Source organism: Bombina bombina, chromosome 6 (assembly GCF_027579735.1).
Source record: "Bombina bombina isolate aBomBom1 chromosome 6, aBomBom1.pri, whole genome shotgun sequence".
In the NCBI taxonomy this organism is placed as follows: domain Eukaryota; kingdom Metazoa; phylum Chordata; class Amphibia; order Anura; family Bombinatoridae; genus Bombina; species Bombina bombina.
The window spans coordinates 744565254-744585550 of NC_069504.1; the positions used below are offsets into that span (position 1 = coordinate 744565254).

The 20297-nt window shown below is 39.6% G+C and overlaps 1 protein-coding gene across 1 annotated transcript in view; it reads right to left on the bottom strand.

Moving 5' to 3' along the window:
* Positions 1 to 8386: 8386 nt before the first annotated feature.
* The window catches only part of PLAT (plasminogen activator, tissue type), an 87441-nt gene continuing 75530 nt past the window's right edge, over positions 8387 to 20297 (bottom strand). The window contains exons 14-15 of the mRNA XM_053718000.1: positions 11570 to 11718; positions 8387 to 9097 (exon numbers count right to left, since the gene is read on the bottom strand). Coding sequence (XP_053573975.1) covers positions 8939 to 9097; positions 11570 to 11718 — 308 coding nt within the window. The 3' untranslated portion in view covers positions 8387 to 8938. The remainder of the gene's footprint in view (positions 9098 to 11569; positions 11719 to 20297) is intronic.

The window sequence follows — 20297 nt, forward strand, 5'->3', positions numbered from 1 at the left end:
ACATATTAGGAAAATGCAGCAAAGCCCACTTTACAAGTTCCTAACTGCTTAAAAGCTACCACAGCCCTGCTGTGATGGAAGATCAGAGCAATCCTGCCCTAACTTTAAAATAAAAAAATCTTGATTGAAGAATCTTAATCAGGACACCTAATTATACTTCCCCTCCTCCTTGCACAAGAGGCAAAGAGAATGACTGGGGGTTGTGGGAAGGGAAGTGATACTTAACAGCTTTGCTGTGGTGCTCTTTGCCTTCTCCTGCTGGCCAGGAGTGATATTTCCAACAGTAATTGATAATGATCCGTGGACTCATCGTGTCATTAAAAAGAAATAACATTCTTTTGTTTTTCAGATATCTGATATACAAACTAAGTTCCAGATATTACTAGTAGATACTAATATATGAATGCCTATATAATGTGTGCCTGAATCATATCATATAGCGTATACCCTAAATATTAAAATAATATCCACAGATATTTATATTAATATGGGATCATAATCAAATGTAAGTATAGCTATATGAAATTACATCAGACTGCTACTCACAAGGTATGTATGTGATATTAAGATAACTGGAAGAGGTGGAAATATTATATCAGGATATGAACTAAAATACTAATTAAATTCATGCTGAAATGTTTAAAAATCTGTTTAAGTGCCATAATGAAGTGGAATATACTCATGTTTAGTATTTAATTACTCAGGTTAAATATTATTAAATAATTCTATACATATTGTACATTGTTTGCTGATACTGGAAATTATAAATATATTTAATGATCACTTAAAATCAAATACTAAACTGTAGCAGTATTTGATAGTGAAACTGTTTGACAGTGTCTGCTGCCACCAATGGTTCAGAAATTGTATTGCAGCCAAAAGGGATTATACATGTCTCTCCAGGGGCCAATGAGATGTTCAGCTTCGAAGGGCCTTTTAGAAGACAAGCACCGATGATTACAGAATGGAGGTAGACTTTATCACTTGATAAAAGTCTCATGCAAGAGAAAAAAGGACATGCTGCTGAATTTTAACTGACTGACAACCTGGATTTAGATCACAGTCTCTATAAAGCAAAAATGGGCCTAACCTTTATTTTCAGAATTGCATGTACCTCTTTATATATGACAGTGAACGGATCTATCTGAAAAAGCTAAACCCTCACCTGGTGCTGGTAAAGTATATGCGATTGTTAAGTATATTTAATATTTAAATCAATGGTATTCTATAGCTATAGTTAAATTGTAGCTGACATTTAAAAGGGTATTTTGTACTTTAAATTAATGTCCCATTGGCCAATGTAGCTTAGAAATAATTATATTGGTGTTAAATAATTGTATTGCTGGAAAATACTTTATATATACTATATTTATAAGTCAGTCTTATTTATTGTGAAATCTCTTAGAAATTGCATATAAATTGGTTAGTGTGTTAATAATATACAATTACTCTGGTTGTTATTATTTCAGCATTATAACTTATAGGCTTATATGGTGGTCGTAAATTAGAGTTATTGGCTAATTATAGACTGTTCTGGTATTCTCATTTGTGGTATTTTAATAAGCGATTCATTGTGAGTAAGGTTAATTTTTAGAGATATATTTTGTGATCGGTTTTGTATAGAAAATTGTCACAGAATAAGCGTGTATAATTGATTCATAATCTAGTTTTTACATAAATATAATCATTGTGTCTATAAAGATAACTAATCTGAACAAAGGATTAAATATTCATTTTTAATATTTATAATTACAAGACGTATACAACATTTATTGGTTGGCAACTGCTGAGATAAGTACACCAACAGCTCGCACTTTGATAAATATGCCCCACTGTCTGTTCTTTACATGCTGGTGAGGGATGAAATTCCAGAAGCTATAAAGAAATGTATTTCTACAGCTATTGCTGAGGCCTTATCTGCTTTGCCTCCTTCTAACAAACGTAAAAGGTCAGTTCAAGTTTTACCTTCCACTAATAATTAATGCATCATACTGGGAATACTGTTGTATCTTCTGATGGTGAAATTTCCTCAAATGCTGAGGAATATTTGCCTGATATTGAACTGATAAAACATATTTTTACTTAAAATTGAGTATATCTGCTCTCTTTTAAAGGAGGATTATAAAACTTGTAGTCGTTTAAATTCAGTTATATATCTGTGTCTAATCTCCCTTAAATTTTTTCTATCCCTGATGCAGTTTCTGATTTAATTTCAAAAGAATGGTTTAAACCAGGGGTGTGTCTTTTATTCCTTCAGCAAGGTTTAAAAAGATATACCCTTTGCCATATGCTAATTTGGTTTTGTGGGAAACCATTCCGAAAGTGGATGGGGCTATTTCTACTTTGGCCAAATATACTGCTATTATTTTGGAAGATAGTACCTCTTTTAAAGACCCTCTTGATAGAAACTTTCCTGAGAAGGTCTTTTTTACATTCTGGTTATGTTCTTAGACCTGCTGTTGCTGATGTTTCTGCAGCTACCTCTTATTGGTTGGATAGTCTTGCTCAGCAATATTCTTCTGATTCTGTTACTTCTAATTTGTTGACAAGAAGTCCAGAGGAAAATTTAGGGCGCCTAAGAATTTTCGTCCCTTTTCAGAAATCCGAATCTTCTCAAAGACAGGGAAATTCTAGTGCAGTCTGGAGACCTACTGTCTATTGGGACAAGTCTAAACATGGTAAGAAGTTTAACCCTGTCTTCCAGTCTGCGTGAAGGTTTGGTACGCGTTCCAGAAACACAAATCAAAACACACAGTATATACAGATTGCAAGTATCAAACATTGCTGTCATCTTTTAAAATAATAATAACCATAACATACAACATAACCAATAACATTATCAGAATGCTTTGAGTGATTCGGATGCTTCTTCCTCTTGATGACTAGGTTAATAAATAGACTATCCCTTAAGGTGAATTAAGTGATCTTGTCTCCATTTCTAAATACCTTATTTCCCAGAGCTTATGTATGACTCCCATAATAATTTCATTATGATGCCATTGTGCCAGAGTGGGGGTCTCTCTGTTCTTCCAGTTTTTTGCTATCAAGGTTTTGATACTATTACTGGCAATGAATATTAGATTCCTTTTATGTATCGGCAGTTTACTAGGGGTAACGTTAAATAGCCAGATAGTTGGGTCCAGTGGGAGTGTTGTTTCCAACATATTCGACATCTCTTGTGCAATCGTCTCCCATCTTTTTACAAGTGGAGGACAAGTCCACATATGTGTGTCATATGTCCTGGGATCGTCCCGCATCTCCAGCACTTCTCGCTGCTGGATGGGAATAACTTGTGTATTTTAGAGGGGGTAAGGTACCACCTCTGAATAATTTTGAGGTTTAACTCTATTAATTTACTGGAGGTCGATACCCTGGTTATGGAGGAGTACATGCGTGTTCTATCTTTATGTGTCAGATCTGTGTGAAGTTCTTTCTCCCAGCTATCTATATAGTATGGTGTGTTTGGTGTCGCTTGTAGGATAAAATAGATAAGAGATAAAGTTCTTCTAACTGGGGTGGAGGAGTTGCACAGCCCCTCAAAGGGAGTCAATGGCCGTAAAAAAAAATCCTTCTGTCACTGTGTTTGTGAATGTAGGAATGGCATAGTCAGTCAGTTCTTTGGAAGAATAGAGGTTTTTTCATTCCCCATATGTATCATCATCAGAGCTCGTTGGTTTTTTATAGCTTGGGGCTCTTTAAGGAACCCAGCTCCTTGTGTAAAGTCTACGTTGTCTGATAAGGGTGTCAGGGGAGAGAACCTAGACAATACGTGGGGGTATTCTATGAGAATCTTGTCCCAGGTCTTAATAGTCTCTGAGATAATTGCGCTATGAGTAATATTCATCAGTAAGGCAGATCTCCTCTGCCAGCACAATGCCCCTAAGTGTCTCTGATCAGATATTTTGTGTTCCAATCTGACCCAGGCCTTATGTTCGTAACTAGTGAACCAGTCCTCTGCATGCATATCGCTTGTCTGTATTTTTTAAGGTTAGGGACCCTGAGTCCTCCGTTCCTAATATGTAGGCACAAGAGTTTTTTGTTAATTCTAGCTTTGTGTCTGTCCCATATAAAATCAAATATGTTATTTTGTAGGTTAGTTTGGAAATTCGGAGGTAGGGGAATGGGCAGGGTTTGGAGAATATATAGTATGCGTGGGAGGAAGTTCATATTTACTGTATTTATTCTTCCTAGCCATGTAATGCGTTGAGAACGCCACAAGGACATATCTGTTATTAAAGATTTCTGCAGTGTTTTGTAGTTAAGTGAGAACATCTCCTGAGTGGAAGGGGCTAGCATGATCCCCAGGTATTTTAGGCTAGACTGTTGTAAGCGGAAAGAGCAAATGTCCTGCAATTGTGTTGTAAGTTGCTCGGTACATTGCAGGGTAAGCATTTCAGATTTATTTTTATTAACCAGGAAATTGGAGGCGGTGTGAAATTGGTCTAGCTCTTTTAACAAATGGGGGACCAAGATTAAGGGAAGAGTTAGGAAGAAAAGAATGTCATCCATATATAGTAGTGTCTTGTGTTCTGTGTCTTTAAGGCGGATGCCAGTAATGTCCGCATTTGATCTAATCTTTGTTGCCAGGGCCTCCACCACACATGCAAACAGCAGGGGCAACAGGGGGCATTGGGTTCAGAATATTTTATCCCAGGGTTACCGGATAGAATTCAGATAAAGGCCTCCCAGGGGAAGGTTTTTTTCTGTCCAATGTTCCAAGTAATCCTTTAAAAACCCAGGCTTTTCTGCAATCTGTCTCAGATCTAGAGGAAATGGGAGTGATTGTTCCAGTTCTTTTACAGGAACAAGGGATGGGATTTTATTCAAATCTCTTCATTGTTCCAAAGAAGGAAGGTACTTTCAGACCAGTTCTAGATCTAAAGACTCTAAACAAGTTTTTTAGGATTCCATCATTCAGAATGGAGACTATCAGGACTATTCTGCCTTTTGTGCAGCTAGGTCAGTTTAAGTCCTCAATAGATTTAAGGGATACTTACCTTCATGTTCCTATTCACCCAGAACATTATCTGTTTCTGAGGTTTGCTTTTCTGGATCGACATTATCAGTTTGTTGCTCTTCCATTTGGTATAGCTACAGCTCCAAGGATTTTCACCAAGATACTGGGTGCCCTTTTGTCTAATCAGAACTGAGGGGATGGCCGTATTTCCTTACCCTGTACGATATCTTGGTTGAAGCTCCATCTTTTCCTTTAGAAGAATCTCATACCAAACAACTGTTGTTGTTTTATCAAAATCATGGTTGGAGGATCAATTTGCCAAATAGTTCTTTGATTCCTCGGACTAGGATTTCTTTCCTTGGTTTTCAGATAGATTCAGTGTCCATGAGAGTTTCTTTTACAGATCAGAGAAGGATGAAATTGGTATCAGCTTATCTGAACCTTCAGTCTCTCTCTTTCCCTACAGTGGCTCAGTATATGGAAATATTGGGTCTCATGATTACAGCCTCAGATGCAATTCCCTTTGCTCGGTTTCACATGAGGCTTCTTCAGCTTTGTATGCTGCGCCAATGGTGCAGGGATTATTACCAGATATCTCAAAGGATTCTTCTAGATTCCAGTAGTCAGTCTCTGGCTTGGTAGCTGAATCATCAGTTCATTATTCAGGGAGCTTCTTTTGCTCATCCTACTTTGTCTGTGATCACCACAGATGCAAGTCTTTCAGGTTAGGGGTCTGTGACAGCATAAAGAGTTTGGAGTCCTCAGGAGGCGAGGCTTCCAATCAATATTTTACAACTCTGGGTTATTTTCAGGGCCCTTCAAGCTTGGCCTCTGTTAAGAAGGTAATCTTATCTTGGCTTCCAGTCAGACAATGTTACAGCAGTAGCTTATGTCAATCATCGGGGGGGGGGGGGGACTCACAGTTCCCTGGCCATGAAGGAGGTGTCTTGAATTCTTTCCTGGGCAGAAACCAATTCTTGTCTGATTTCTGCTGTTCATATTCATATAGATTCAGTGTCCATGACTCTTTTCCTGACAGAAAAGAGAAAAAATTGATATCAGCTTTTCTGAACCTTCAGTCTCTTTCATGCCCTTCAGTGGCTCTGTGTATGGAAGTACTAGGCCTCATCATTGCAGCTTCCGACGCAATTCCATTTGCTTGCTTTCAAATGATACCTCTTCAGTTTTGTATGCTGCGCCAATGGTGCAAGGAATATACTCAGATATACCAAAAGATATTCCTAGATCCCAGTACGCACCTCTTAATTCCAATCACAGTGAAAGCAGGAAGCTGGGAGAACATGACTCTTCCTTGCTTGATGAGCACATATTTTCTTTGGTGAAACACTGAACTTTTTTTTAAAACATCTTTATAATATCTACACTAGACACACATGAACACCTGTTTAATGTCAAGATCCAGAGTGTCCATACTTTGCTTTTAACTCTCATGGTGAATAGCCAACTTAGTTTCAGTTCCTCACGCCCTCCTTCCTCCCTCCTCCTCCATTTCCAGAGCGGCCAGAGACCTCCGTGCCTGACAGCAACTCCAGACTTCTCCTCTATCACAGAGTCTCACCCACTTAAGGTGCAGTAGTCCTATTTCTGCTGAGGGGAGCTATATAACACCAGAGCAAGCCATACAGAAATGTAAGCACCATGTGTTGCCCACAGTGTGGGGTGATCACAAAGCAGGACCGCTGACAGGCTTGTATTTAGTGTATTGTAGGAAGTGTTACTGCCTATTACTAGAGGATCTCACTATCCCTCAAACCAGACTGTGCTCCAGCTCCTCCCACCAGCAGCAGCATCGTTTAATGAAGCATTTCTGTTCTCTGCCCAGTGGGAACTTAGTTTCTTCTGCAAAAATGGGTGCAGGAACTCGGTTTCCTTGCGTTCCCACTGGACTTGACCCCTGCTCCACCAAAATGTATTCTATCTGATTGTAAAACACTGGGGCCTACCAGAAATAGATCTGGTGGCCTCAATATATCCCCCTCCCGATCCTACTCTCCAGAGTGATCTCCAAGATGTGTCCTGATCCAAAAAAATGCTTCTGAAAGATCTTTACATTCTTTGGATGTTGTTAGAGCATTGAAATATTACGTTGGTGCTACTAAGTCTGTCTGTTCTTTTTTCTGAGCCTAAGAGAGGCCAGAAAGCCTTTGCTATTTCTTTAGCCTCTTGGTTGAAACTTTTGATTCACAAAGCTTATTTGGAGGCGGGTCAGCCTCTGTCACAGAGAATTTCGGCTCATTCTACTAAATCAGATGCCACATCTTGGACTTTCAAGAATGAGGCTTCATTTGATCAAATTTGCAAAGCTGACATTTGTCTCAGTTGTCTCAGTTTTATAATTGTGCCTATATATTGTTTGTTTTATTATGGATTTAATTTATCAGCAAAAACAGCATATTTTGTTTTACTCTCTCCCATTATGGTTACTCGTGGACTTCCACATCTTGGGTATTAGATCCCATGAGGCCGAATTATGAAAGGTCTTGCGGACCTGATCCGACAGTGTGGATCAGGTCCGCAAGACCTCGCTGAATGCAGAGAGCAATACGCTCTCTGTATTCAGCATTGAGAGCTGCTGGTGCAACGCCGCCCCCTGCTGACTCGTGGCAATCAATCCGATCGTATTCAATCAGGTTGAATTGCGGAGATTCCTGTCCGCCTCATCAGAGCAGACGGACAGGGTTATGGAGCAGTGGTCTTTAGACTGCTGATTCATAACTGCTGTTTCTGGCGAGTCTGAAGACTCGCCAGAAACACGGCCCTTCAAGCTCCATACGGATCTTGATAAATGGGCCTCCATATGTAAAAGCTTGTGGACTTTCACCATCTATGTGAAATATCTTACCTGATAAATTAATTTCTTTCATGGTGGCGAGAGTCCTCGAGCCCTCACGCATTTGGTTGTTTTTTTTAAGCCCTTTTTTCCTGCTCCTAATTTTAGCTTTTACCCCTTCTAAACACCTCATCACTTGGTTATATGTCAAACTAAGGTATGCATTTTAGCCAATCAGTGCTGACTCCAAGGTAACTTCATGGGCGTGAGCACAATGTTATCTATATGGCACACATGATCTAATGCCCTCTAATCCTGAAAAAAAATGTCAAAATGCATTCAGATAAGAGGCAGCCTTCAAGGGCTAAGAAATTAGCATATGAGCCTCCTAGGTTTAGCTTCCAACTAAGAATACAAAGAGAACAAAGCAAAATTGATGATAACTGTACATTGGAAAGTTGTTTAAAATGACATGCCCAATCTGAATCCTGAAAGTTTATTTTTGACTAGACTGTTCCTTTAATTGTATAAAATCCTTTGTTCAGAGGAGAAGTGCCTGGTATTTCGGGGTGGACTGTCCTTTTGGATTGGGGTCAGACTGGTATTAGTTCATAGAAAGATTTGTGACAGCACCACAATTTAAAACAAACAAACTTTTAATCAAGGTACATGTCCACATTGAAAACAGCAACGTTTGTCCCAAGTTGAACACCTGTCTTCCATATTCCTATATACAGTTTTATAGCAGATTTGCCTACCTCAGTAAAGTAAGACCCTTACTTTTAAAAAAATAAAAAAATAAATCCAAGTTTCACAGCCCAGTTGTCTTGGGGTTTTTTCACCAAAGATAAAAATAGTTTGTCACAAACTAAATAATTTTTAATGGATTTCCAATATGAAGTAGTGTTTTTCAGCTCCAAAAAATGCTTGATTTTGTTTTACTTAAGACTTTTTAAATACATATATCTCACTCTTTGCAATAGGCTCAAATAGCAAATAAGTTATGGAATATTATTTTAAGGGGAGATAAATATAAAAACAAAAATATAATAAATATATACATTTACATTTGACAGAGTGGCAAACAGAAATGACCCATGAGCCATTGCATGGGTTAGTGCTTTGGTTTTGATGCTTTGTAGCACTTTGGAATAGTGGTTAAAGAATGTTTTCTTTTCAACTCAGTCCATTCAAATGCCTGAATGTTTTCGTATCCAGTTCACATATTTGGTGACTCGAGTGTACACTCCAGGGGTATCTTTTTCTCCACATCCAACACCCCAGCTGATGATGCCAACTAAATGCATGCGCCCAGCATATGGACAAACAAGGGGTCCTCCAGAGTCTCCCTGCAATTGAGGAAAAAAAACAATTATTGAGATTTTTTTTTTCTTAGGACTTTTGTTTTGGTGCCCAAAATTAGTTCTTTAGGGGCCCAATGATCTAAAGGTCTCCCTCAGATGAGATGATCTAAAATTATCCTCCGGCACTGCGAGATCCCACAAAAGATTCAATAAAGGCTGATTTTGCTATACTTCTCGGAGGAGCATTCCCTGTATTTCTGCATGTGAAGGAAGTACAAGCCCACTGCAATATAGCACTGCATGACATGAGTTTTGTTGCACTGCTTGACATGAGTTTTGTTGCACTGCATGACATGAGTTTTGTTGCACTGCTTGACATGAGTTTTGTTACATTTACATTTTGTATTTTATTACTTTACACTTCCGATTTCGTTTAAGTTTTATTACAGCCTAGACTTGTACTTTCAAATTTTTAATTTTAATGCATTAAGGATTTAACTTTAACAAATTGTATGTTTCTGTTCATCTCTTACAAATCACATTTGCATTTTATGCAAAAATAAAACTGACCGTTCCCAGGGTGTGTCTGAATCTTTAACACAATCTCATGATATTTTTTGAAGCATTTTACACCTGGAGATCTCACTGATTTATCTTGCCAGCCGTACGCAGGTGAAGTTTTCACAAAGTTCATAATACACTTATTTAACTGACAAAGTATTGTTACTAAACTAGAGGCAAATGTAAGTTAAATTGTTTTAAAAACATTTCAGATTGATTTGTATTTGCTGTCATCTAAAAATGTATATCCGTGCCAGGTGCTCCTCTGTTAACCTCACTCAGCCTGGTAAGATTTTTTTATCCTAGAGAGCTTCATTACTTTCCAAGCTAGGCAGCTCTCATTCCTCTGGTACTTCTAGTTTCCATCCTTAGAGAAATTCAGTCAGTTCATCCCCTGTGAAGTCTAAACTACTTTTTTTCTCTTCAAATCAGTTTTTGATAATTGGTCCCCTTAACTCTTCCTAAATCTCAATATAATGATCCCAATATTATCTCATGCACATTAAAACCTTTAATCATAACTTTACTTTATATATAAAGGGGGAGTTGTTGCTTCTTTTTCAGAATGTCTTGTATGAAAGAACTGTTAAAGCATGCAATGGAGGCACAGAACAGAGGGCCAGAGTGGCATGTCTTGTATCTCCTCATCAAAGCAGATGAGTTAGTTACAGAAATAAAGGATTGACTACCCTGAGGAAACCAGCCTCCAGAGTGAGTAAGCATGGACACCAGTATTGCTGCATCTGATGAACTAGTCTGGGACTTCTTTATCCTGATATACATGTGAAATAGTATTTCAGGTTAACTTCTCTACTAAAACAAGTTTGATGGTGTAACTAATATTGTTATTATTATTATCAGGTATTTGTAGAGCGCCAACAGGTTCTGCAGCGCTAATATAACTAATATTGATCAAATTCTATTTTGGGCTTCTTAATGAATTCCCTAAGGGTCTGTGGTGGGTGGCTGTATGGCCATCTGCCTGGCCTATGGCTGATTTTGTTAACAAATGTGCTTGTTTTTTTGGGAATTGTTAAACATTTTTATTTGAGGAAAGCCATTACAAAGCAAGTGTGTGCTGTATCATTCTGACAATATGGGCATTGTTCAAGCATATGTTGTTTGCTTGTTCAAAATATTGATCTTGCGTTTTTTTTAAAGATGAGCTTTCGTGTTTCTATGCATTCCAAGTGTTCATAATTCAGGTGTAGATCTCCCTTATCATTTTAACTGTTCTGGAGCTGACTTTAACTATGTGTTTAAATACAATCAACAGTGCAATAATAAAATGCTCTAACACATTACTGAAAGTCTCACTGAGTTGCTCTTGTCGCCACAAATTGTATAATCTGGTCCATTTTCCCCTTTTAAGAGAGCAAGGGAACAGTGTGTGCTGCATAGAAGCAGATAAAAAGTAGAGAATTGGTATTGGGAGTTGGTGATGCTGGTAGAAGTAAATCTTGTGGCAGGGGTACTTGCCCCCTTTCTACATGGCCTAGTCTGGTTCATTTGTGGTCTGTGGAGTCATGGCAGTAACTCTTAGTCATAGAAATCCATAGAATGGTGTTTGTTGAAGTGTAGATTATGTCTAAGGGTACCAGTCCTCTACCTTTAATTGGGAATCTATATTGTTTTCACTTAATATGTACATTTATTATTGTTCTCCTTCCAATGACTTACTCAGCTGGTATTAATATCTTATTAATGTTATTTAATAAATGCAGCCATATTCTCACCAGATAATGGGGGGGGGGGTTGTTTTGCTTGGGGTTTTGTTTTCATTTGGTTGTCGGTATACGGGTTAATGTTTATGGGGTGAAATTCTGCTGAACATCTGCTGAATAAAAAAAAACACTCTCTGGTTGCTTCTATAATTTTTTTATAACTCATCTTTAAATCATAATTTTGCTCATTATTGCTACCTCTTGAACCTATATTAAAACTCTTATTGATTACCTTGCAGGCATCATCATGGTTCCTGGTGTCTCCGGCACACAACATGTTTGATGTCACCGTCTGGTTAGAGAGACGCTCAGGTGTGCATAATCTGTCCGGATACAGCCTGACATGACCCTCCTTCAATTGTTCAGAATAGAATGGTGAGTCTACAGTAAAAGAGATTGCAAAATTCTATATGTGAGACAGAAAACTGTTATATGTATCGTAATAGAATATGTATAAAAGAGATGATGGAATAAATGTTGTATGAGCAACACAAACAAAATAGAGAGAAAAAAGGTAGGGCAGAAACAGTTAAATTAGCATGATATCATAGCAGAATTTTTTTTTTTTTACAAAAACATTTGGTATATGTACCTCCCAACATTTCTGGAAGTTTTTTTAGGACAGGGAATAAGGGTCATGTGGGCAGAGTCGCAATGGGAGGGGGGGGAGCATCAGGTGTGTTTGTGGGCAGGACAAGATGTGTAGTGGGTGGGGTTCAGCAGAGTCACAGCAATCGCTATAACCTGGAACATTTGCCCTTATGGGCAGGAGGGACAGCAGCAGACCTGCCAACCAGTGGCGTTCTAGAACTTAAAGGAAACTAACAAAAGTGGTGAGCTGTGAAAGGCTCTATATATAATGTTCTATGGGGGTGAACTGATACTAACCCAGTACAATCCCATAAGATCCAGGATGTTTGGGAGGTCTGGGTAAGTTTTATGTCAATGGTAGGATAATTGACAAGGAGTTCAGTTTTTAGCACGATTTTCAAAGCCATTACAAGCCACTAGAAGGAATATATTCATGGCTTTCTGTTTGTTTATTTTACTCCATGTAAACTCCACCAATAATTTGAATTGAGAGAATTCAACATCAGTATTTAGATCTATTATAAAACATTATTTTCAAGAAGCTTTTAATATTTTTTCAATTCAATATGAAAACCCATTTAGAGCATTTTCAAAAGACAATGGCCCCTATTTATCAAAGACTTTGTGACCGCTGCTTCATAACTGCTGTTTCTGGCGAGTCTGAAGACTCGCCAGAAACACGGGCCGTCAAGCTCCTTTCGGAGCTTGATAGATAGGCCCCAATGTCTAAGCTGTTTTTGCAAGTTATTTCAATTTAGCTTGTTTGTTGTTGTTTACATGTTTTACATTATTGCTTCCTGATTTTATTACAAATTTAAAAAATACAAGTGAAATTAAACGTTTAAATTATAAAACTCATATGCAACTAAAATAATCAAAAGAATTCTATAAGTGTAGAAATATTTCAATGCTTAAAAATGTTTTTATAAAATTACTAAAAGCTATTTTAAGTTTGTCCTTATTAATATGAAGGAGCAGCATTTGAGGATATTTCTCTTGTAAGGTGTATCCAGTCCACGGATCATCCATTACTTGTGGGATATTCTCCTTCCCAACAGGAAGCTGCAAGAGGATCACCCACAGCAGAGCTGTCTATATAGCTCCTCCCCTAACTGCCACCTACTAGTCATTCTCTTGCAGCTCTCGACATGATAGGAAGTAGCTAGAGAGATGTGGTGAATTTATGTAGTTTATCTTCAATCAAAAGTTTATTATTTTCAAATGGTACCGGAGTTGTACTGTTTTAGCCTCAGGCAGAAAGTTGAAGAAGAGTCTGCCTGTGGTTTTTGATGATCTTAGCAGGTTGTAACTAAGATCCATTGCTGTTCTCACACATAACTGAAGAGATGAGGTAACTTCAGCTGGGGGAATGGCGTGCAGGGTCTCCTGCTATGAGGTATGTGCAGTTTAAATTTTTCTAGAGAAATGAGAAAATGCTGTTAATACCGGATTTATTTAAGGTAAGCCTGATTACAGTGATTTAATAACGACTAGTATCATGCTTGCTGTAAAAGGTAATATTCTTATTACTTTCTCACATTACTGAAAATAAGATAACGTTTGCTGGAAGTGTTTAAACGTTTTTTTTCTACATTTTGGTGATAAAACTTTATTGGGGCCCAGTTTTTTCCACATGGCTGGCTAGATTTTGCCTAGGGATAGTTTTTTATGGCCCTCTCACTGTGAGTACAGGTTGGGAGGGGCCTAATTTCAGGCCTAAATCGTGCAGTAGTTTTTGCAGCTTGAGACTTCCAGCTTCCCTGAAGGAGTCCCGTGAACACTTAGGACCTCTACAAAGGGTTTTTGTGCCTTCAAAAGTCGTTGTATGGGCAGGTAGGGCCCAGCAGAGCTGTGGCAGTTTGTTGTGACTGTTAAAAAACGTTTATATCGTTTTTTTGATCCGGTTTTGAAACTAAGGGGTTCATCATCCATTTGCAAGTGGGTGCAATGCTCTGTTAGTCTATTATACATTATATTTCGTAAGATTTACTGCTTTTTATCACTGTTTTTCAATTTCGGACAAAATGTGTTTCTCTTAAAGGCACAGTACCGTTTTTATTTTTTGCTTGTTTACATTTATCAAAGTGTTTTCCAAGCTTGCTGGTCTCATTGCGAGTCTGTTTAAACATGTCTGACATAGAGGAAACTCCTTGTTCATTATGTTTAGAAGCCATTGTGGAACCCCCTCTTAGAATGTGTACCAAATGTACTGATTTTACTTTAAGTTATAAAGATCATATTCTGTCTTTAAAAGATTTATCACCAGAGGAAATTGACAAGGGGGAAGTTATGCCGACTAACTCGCCCCACGTGTCAGAACCTTTGACTCCCGCTCAAGGGACTCCCGCTCAAGTGGTGCCAAGTACATCTAGCGCGCCCATGGCATTTACTTTACAAGACATGGCGGCAGTTATGGATCATACCCTTACAGCGGTATTGTCCAAACTACCAGGGTTACAAGGAAAGTGAGACAGCTCTGGGACTAGAAAAAATACAGAGCTCTCTGACGCTTTAGTAGCTATGTCTGATATCCCCTCACAATATGCAGAAGCTGAGGCAGGAGAGCTTCTTTCTGTGGGTGATTTTTCTGACTCAGGGAAGATGCTTCAACCTGATTCTGATATGTCTACATTTAAAGGGATAGTAAACCCAAAAAATATTTTCAACTCATTCAAATCTTCTTTTTATAATAAAGCCATTTGTAATTGGGACCTTTGTACAGTTTTCTTTCCATTTCTTGCAATTTTAATTAAAAAAATAATTTTGAGCCAAACCCATTTTCTACTTATTATCATGCAGGCTGTTAAGATGTTCTACCTAGGTAGAAACATCATGGCGGCCCGCATGCGCAATTAAACTATTTACTTTCACAATACATGCGCAGACTCGCCCCCCTGTCTCCAGCACCGCTTTCAGCATTCTACTGAGAGGAGGCAGGAATACAAGTTACTAGTATGCTAGAGCGGCATATCTAGCAACCTGACAGATTTGTTTAACACTATCTCAAAACCGGCCGGCATCAACAGCTACAATTCTTCCCTGACTGTGATGAAGTGCATCTGTGCTTCAGACATTTACAGCGTGAGTATGAGCGCTCTTTTTATTTACACTGTGGGACTCATCTCCCCCTCCCTCTTGCTGTGTTTACTTTCATGTGGAATTGGAGCCCTCTCTAATCAATCAAACACAGCAAGGGAGAGGGGGAGATAAGCCGGACAGTGCTGCTGTATTCAAAGTCTGAAGCAAAGACGCACTAAATCACAGGGAAGAATTCTAGTACATACGCTGCTCTCTCGTTAGTGCAGGGCTGAACTGGGACAAAAGCAGCAGCAAAGTCATACACAGCTAGTCTCAGCTAAAGTTATTTTACTATTCCCCCTAGTCTCCGAGTCCTCTCATTTGTTGTGTGAAGCTGCCCCTTCAATACTGATGAATAGGCTGTGAACAGACTGCTCATGCGATGTTGACAGAAGGCAATATTAAAATTAAGGGGCCCAGCCGCTTCACCATTGGATGTGGGGCGGATGCTAAATTTCCATGAGCCATGCCTCATTTTATGGGCGGTCATTACTGCTCATTTCATGATAGTTTAATGCTAAAAAATAAGGTATCTAAAAGCTTAATTTTTTTAAAAAAAAACTTATTTAATTGCCTTTATAATAGTCATTATAATAATATAGTTTAATTAGGATCAAATGTGAATCAATTTCTAACCCTTTAAATTTAAGCTTGAACACCACCGCGTGTTGCTCAGGGAGGTTTTAGCTACTCTGGATGACTGTGACACCATTATAGTGCCAGAGAAATTGTGTAGATTGGATAAATACTATGCAGTGCCTGTTTACACTGATATTTTTCCAATACCTAAAAGGTTTTCAGAAATTATTACTAAGGAATGGGATAGACCAGGTGTACCGTTCTCTCCCCCTCCTATTTTTAAGAAGATGTTTCCAATAGATGCCGCTACACGGGACTTATGGCAAACGGTCCCTAAGGTGGAGGGAACAGTTTCTACCCTAGCTAAGCGGACAGTTGTGCTTTCCTAGATCCAATGAATAAAAAGTTAGAGGGTTACCTTAAGAAAATGTTTATTCAACAAGGTTTTATTCTCCAGCCTCTTGCATGCATTGCCCCGGTCACTGCTGCTGCGGCCTTCTAGTTTGAGTCTCTGGAAGAGGCCTTACAGGTAGAAACTCCATTGGATGATATACTTGACAAGCTTAAAGCGCTTAAGCTAGCCAATTCATTTGTTTCTGACGCCGTTGTTCATTTAACCAAACTAACGGCTAAGAACTCAGGTTTTGCTATACAGGCGCGTAGGGCGCTATGGCTTAAATCCTGGTCAGCTGACGTTACTTCAAAGTCTAAGCTTCTCAACATTCCCTTCAAGGGGCAGACCCTATTCGGGCCTGGACTGAAGGAGATCATTTCTGATATTACTGGAGGAAAAGGTCATGCCCTTCCTCAGGATAGGTCTAATAAATTAAGGACCAAACAAACTAATTTTCGTGCCTTTCAAAACTTTAAGACGAGCGCGGCATCAACTCCCTCTAATGCTAAACAAGAGGGAAATTTTGCCCAGTCCAAGCCGGTCTGGAGACCTAACCAGGCCTGGAACAAAGGTAAGCATGCCAAGAAGCCTGCTGCTGCCTCTAAGACAGCATGAAAGATCAGCCCCGATCCGGTAACGATTCTAGTAGGGGGCAGACTTTCTCTCTTCGCCCAGGCTTGGGCAAGAGATGTCCAGGATCCCTGGGCGTTGGAAATTGTGTCCCAGGGATATCTTCTGGACTTCAAAGCTTCTTCCCCAAAAGGAAGATTTCACCTCTCACAATTATCTGCAGACCAGATAAAGAGAGAGGCATTAGTACATTGTGTTCAAGACCTCCTAGTTATGGGAGTGATCCACCCAGTTCCAAAGGAGGAACAGGGGCAAGGTTTCTATTCAAATCTCTTTGTGGTTCCCAAGAAAGAGGGAACCTTCAGACCAATCTTAGATCTCAAGATCCTAAACAAATTTCTCAGGGTCCCATCTTTCAAGATGGAGACTATTCGAACCATCCTACCTATGATCCAGGAGGGTCAATACATGACTACTGTGGACTTAAAGGATGCTTATCTTCACATTCCGATACACAAAGATCATCATCGGTTTCTCAGGTTCGCCTTCTTAGACAGGCATTACCAGATTGTGGCTCTTCCCTTTGGGTTAGCTACGGCACCAAGAATCTTTATGAAGGTTCTGGGGTCACTTCTGGCGGTCCTAAGGCCGCGGGGCATAGCAGTAGCCCCTTACTTAGACGACATTCTGATACAGGCGTCGAATTTCCAAATTGCCAAATCCCATACGGACATTGTTCTGGCATTCCTGAGGTCTCATGGGTGGAAAGTGAACGAAAAGAAGAGTTCTCTATCCCCTCTCACAAGAGTTTCCTTCCTGGGAACTCTGATAGATTCTGTAGAAATGAAGATTTACCTGACAGAGGCCAGGTTGTCAAAACTTCTAAATTCCTGCCGTGTTCTTTATTCTACTTCTCGCCCTTCAGTGGCTCAGTGTATGGAAGTAATCGGCTTAATGGTAGCGGCAATGGACATAGTGCCGTTTTCCCGCCTACATCTCAGACCGCTGCAACTCAGTCAGTGGAATGGGGATTACACGGATTTGTCCCCTCTACTAAATCTGGATCAAGAGACCAGGGATTCTCTTCTCTGGTGGCTATCTCGGGTCCATCTGTCCAAAGGTATGACCTTCCGCAGGCCAGATTGGACAATAGTAACAACAGATGCCAGCCTTCTGGGCTGGGGTGCAGTCTGGAACTCCCTGAAGGCTCAGGGATCGTGGACTCAGGAGGAAGCACTCCTTCCGATAAACATTCTGGAACTAAGAGCGATATTCAATGCTCTTCAGGCTTGGCCTCAGCTAGCTGCGGTCAGGTTCATCAGATTTCAGTCGGACAACATCACGACTGTAGCTTACATCAACCATCAAGGGGGAACAAGGAGTTCCCTAGCAATGTTGGAGGTTTCAAAGATAATTCGATGGGCAGAGATTCACTCTTGCCATCTATCAGCTATCCATATCCCAGGAGTAGAGAACTGGGAGGCTGATTTTCTAAGTCGACAGACTTTTCATCCGGGGGAGTGGGAGCTCTATCCGGAGGTATTTGCACAGTTGATTCAACTTTGGGGCAAACCAGAACTGGATCTCATGGCGTCTCGTCAGAACGCCAAGCTTCCTTGTTACGGTTCCAGGTCCAGGGATCCCAAGGCAGCACTGATAGATGCTCTAGCAGTGCCTTGGTCCTTCAACCTGGCTTATGTGTTTCCACTGTTTCCTCTGCTCCCTCGTCTGATTGCCAAGATCAAATAGGAGAGAGCTTCAGTGATTTTGATAGCACCTGTGTGGCCTCGCAGGACTTGGTATGCAGATCTGGTGGACATGTCATCCTCTCCACCATGGACTCTGCCTCTGAGACAGGACCTTCTACTTCAGGGTCCTTTCAACCATCCAAATCTAATTTTTCTGCGTCTGACTGCTTGGAGATTGAACGCTTGATTTTATCAAAGCGTGGTTTCTCCGAGTCGGTCATTGATACCTTAATACAGGCGCGAAAGCCTGTCACCAGGAAAATCTATCATAAGATATGGTGTAAATATCTTCATTGGTGTGAATCCAAGTGTTGCTCATGGAGTAAAGTCAGGATTCCTAGGATATTATCTTTTCTCCAAGAAGGATTGGAGAAGGGTTTATCAGCTAGTTCCTTAAAGGGACAGATTTCTGCTCTGTCTATTCTTTTGCACAAACGTCTGGCTGAGGTTCCAGATGTTCAGGCGTTTTGTCAGGCTCTGGTTAGAATCAAGCCTGTTTTTAAACCTGTTGCTCCGCCATGGAGTTTTAATTTAGTTCTTAAAGTTCTTCAAGGGGTTCCGTTTGAACCTTTGCATTCCATAGATATTAAGCTCTTATCTTGGAAAGTTCTGTTTTTAGTAGCTATCTCCTCGGCTCGAAGAGTTTCGGAGTTATCTGCTTTACAATGTGATTCCCCTTATCTCATTTTCCATGCAGATAAGGTAGTGTTACGTACCAAACCTGGTTTTCTGCCTAAGGTGGTATCTAATAAAAATATCAATCAGGAGATTGTTGTTCCGTCACTGTGTCCTAATCCTTCTTCAAAGAAGGAACGTCTATTACACAATCTTGATGTGGTTCGCGCTTTAAAGTTTTATTTACAAGCTACTAAAGATTTTCGTCAAACATCTGCATTGTTTGTTGTCTACTCTGGACAGAGGAGAGGCCAAAAGGCTTCGGCAACTTCTCTATCTTTTTGGCTAAGAAGTATAATCCGCTTAGCTTATGAGACTGCTGGCCAGCAGCCTCCTGAAAAAATTACAGCTCATTCTACTAGAGCGGTAGCTTCCACATGGGCTTTTAAGAATGAGGCTTCTGTTGAACAGATTTGTAAGGCGGCGACTTGGTCTTCGCTTCATACTTTTTCTAAATTCTATAAATTTGATACTTTTGCTTCTTCGGAGGCTATTTTTGGGAGAAAGGTCTTACAGGCAGTGGTGCCTTCCGTTTAAGCGCCTGCCTTGTCCCTCCCTTCATCCGTGTCCTATAGCTTTGGTATTGGTATCCAACAAGTAATGGATGATCCGTGGACTGGATACACCTTACAAGAGAAAACAAAATTTATGCTTACCTGATAAATTTATTTCTCTTGTGGTGTATCCAGTCCACGGCCCGCCCTGTCATTTTAAGGCAGGTGTTTTTTATTTTTAAACTACAGTCACCACTGCACCCTATAGTTTCTCCTTTCTCTTGCTTGTCTTCGGTCGAATGACTGGTAGGTGGCAGTTAGGGGAGGAGCTATATAGACAGCTCTGCTGTGGGTGATCCTCTTGCAGCTTCCTGTTGGGAAGGAGAATATCCCACAAGTAATGGATGATCCGTGGACTGGATACACCACAAGAGAAATAAATTTATCAGGTAAGCATACATTTTGTTTTATTTCTGGCCCAGAATATGTTAAATAAAGCTGTTTAAAGTCAATTTAAACAAATACGACAGGGTAATTTTGTGTTCTTACTGCTTTTTGGTTGATAAGTATTTTCTACTAATGCTTATTGGCTGGGTTACTTCCTGATAATATTTATAAACTAATAACATCTTCACATTTAAAATCCTCTTTTGTATCAATGATAGAAAAATATTAAAGGGATATGAAACCCAAAATGTTTATTTTGTGATTCAGAAAGAACATGTAGTTTTAAACAACTTTCTAATTTACTTCTATCAAATGTTCTTAGTTTTCTTGGTATCTTTTGTTGAAAAGCAAGCAACGTAGCTCAGGAGCGTGCATGTGTCTGAA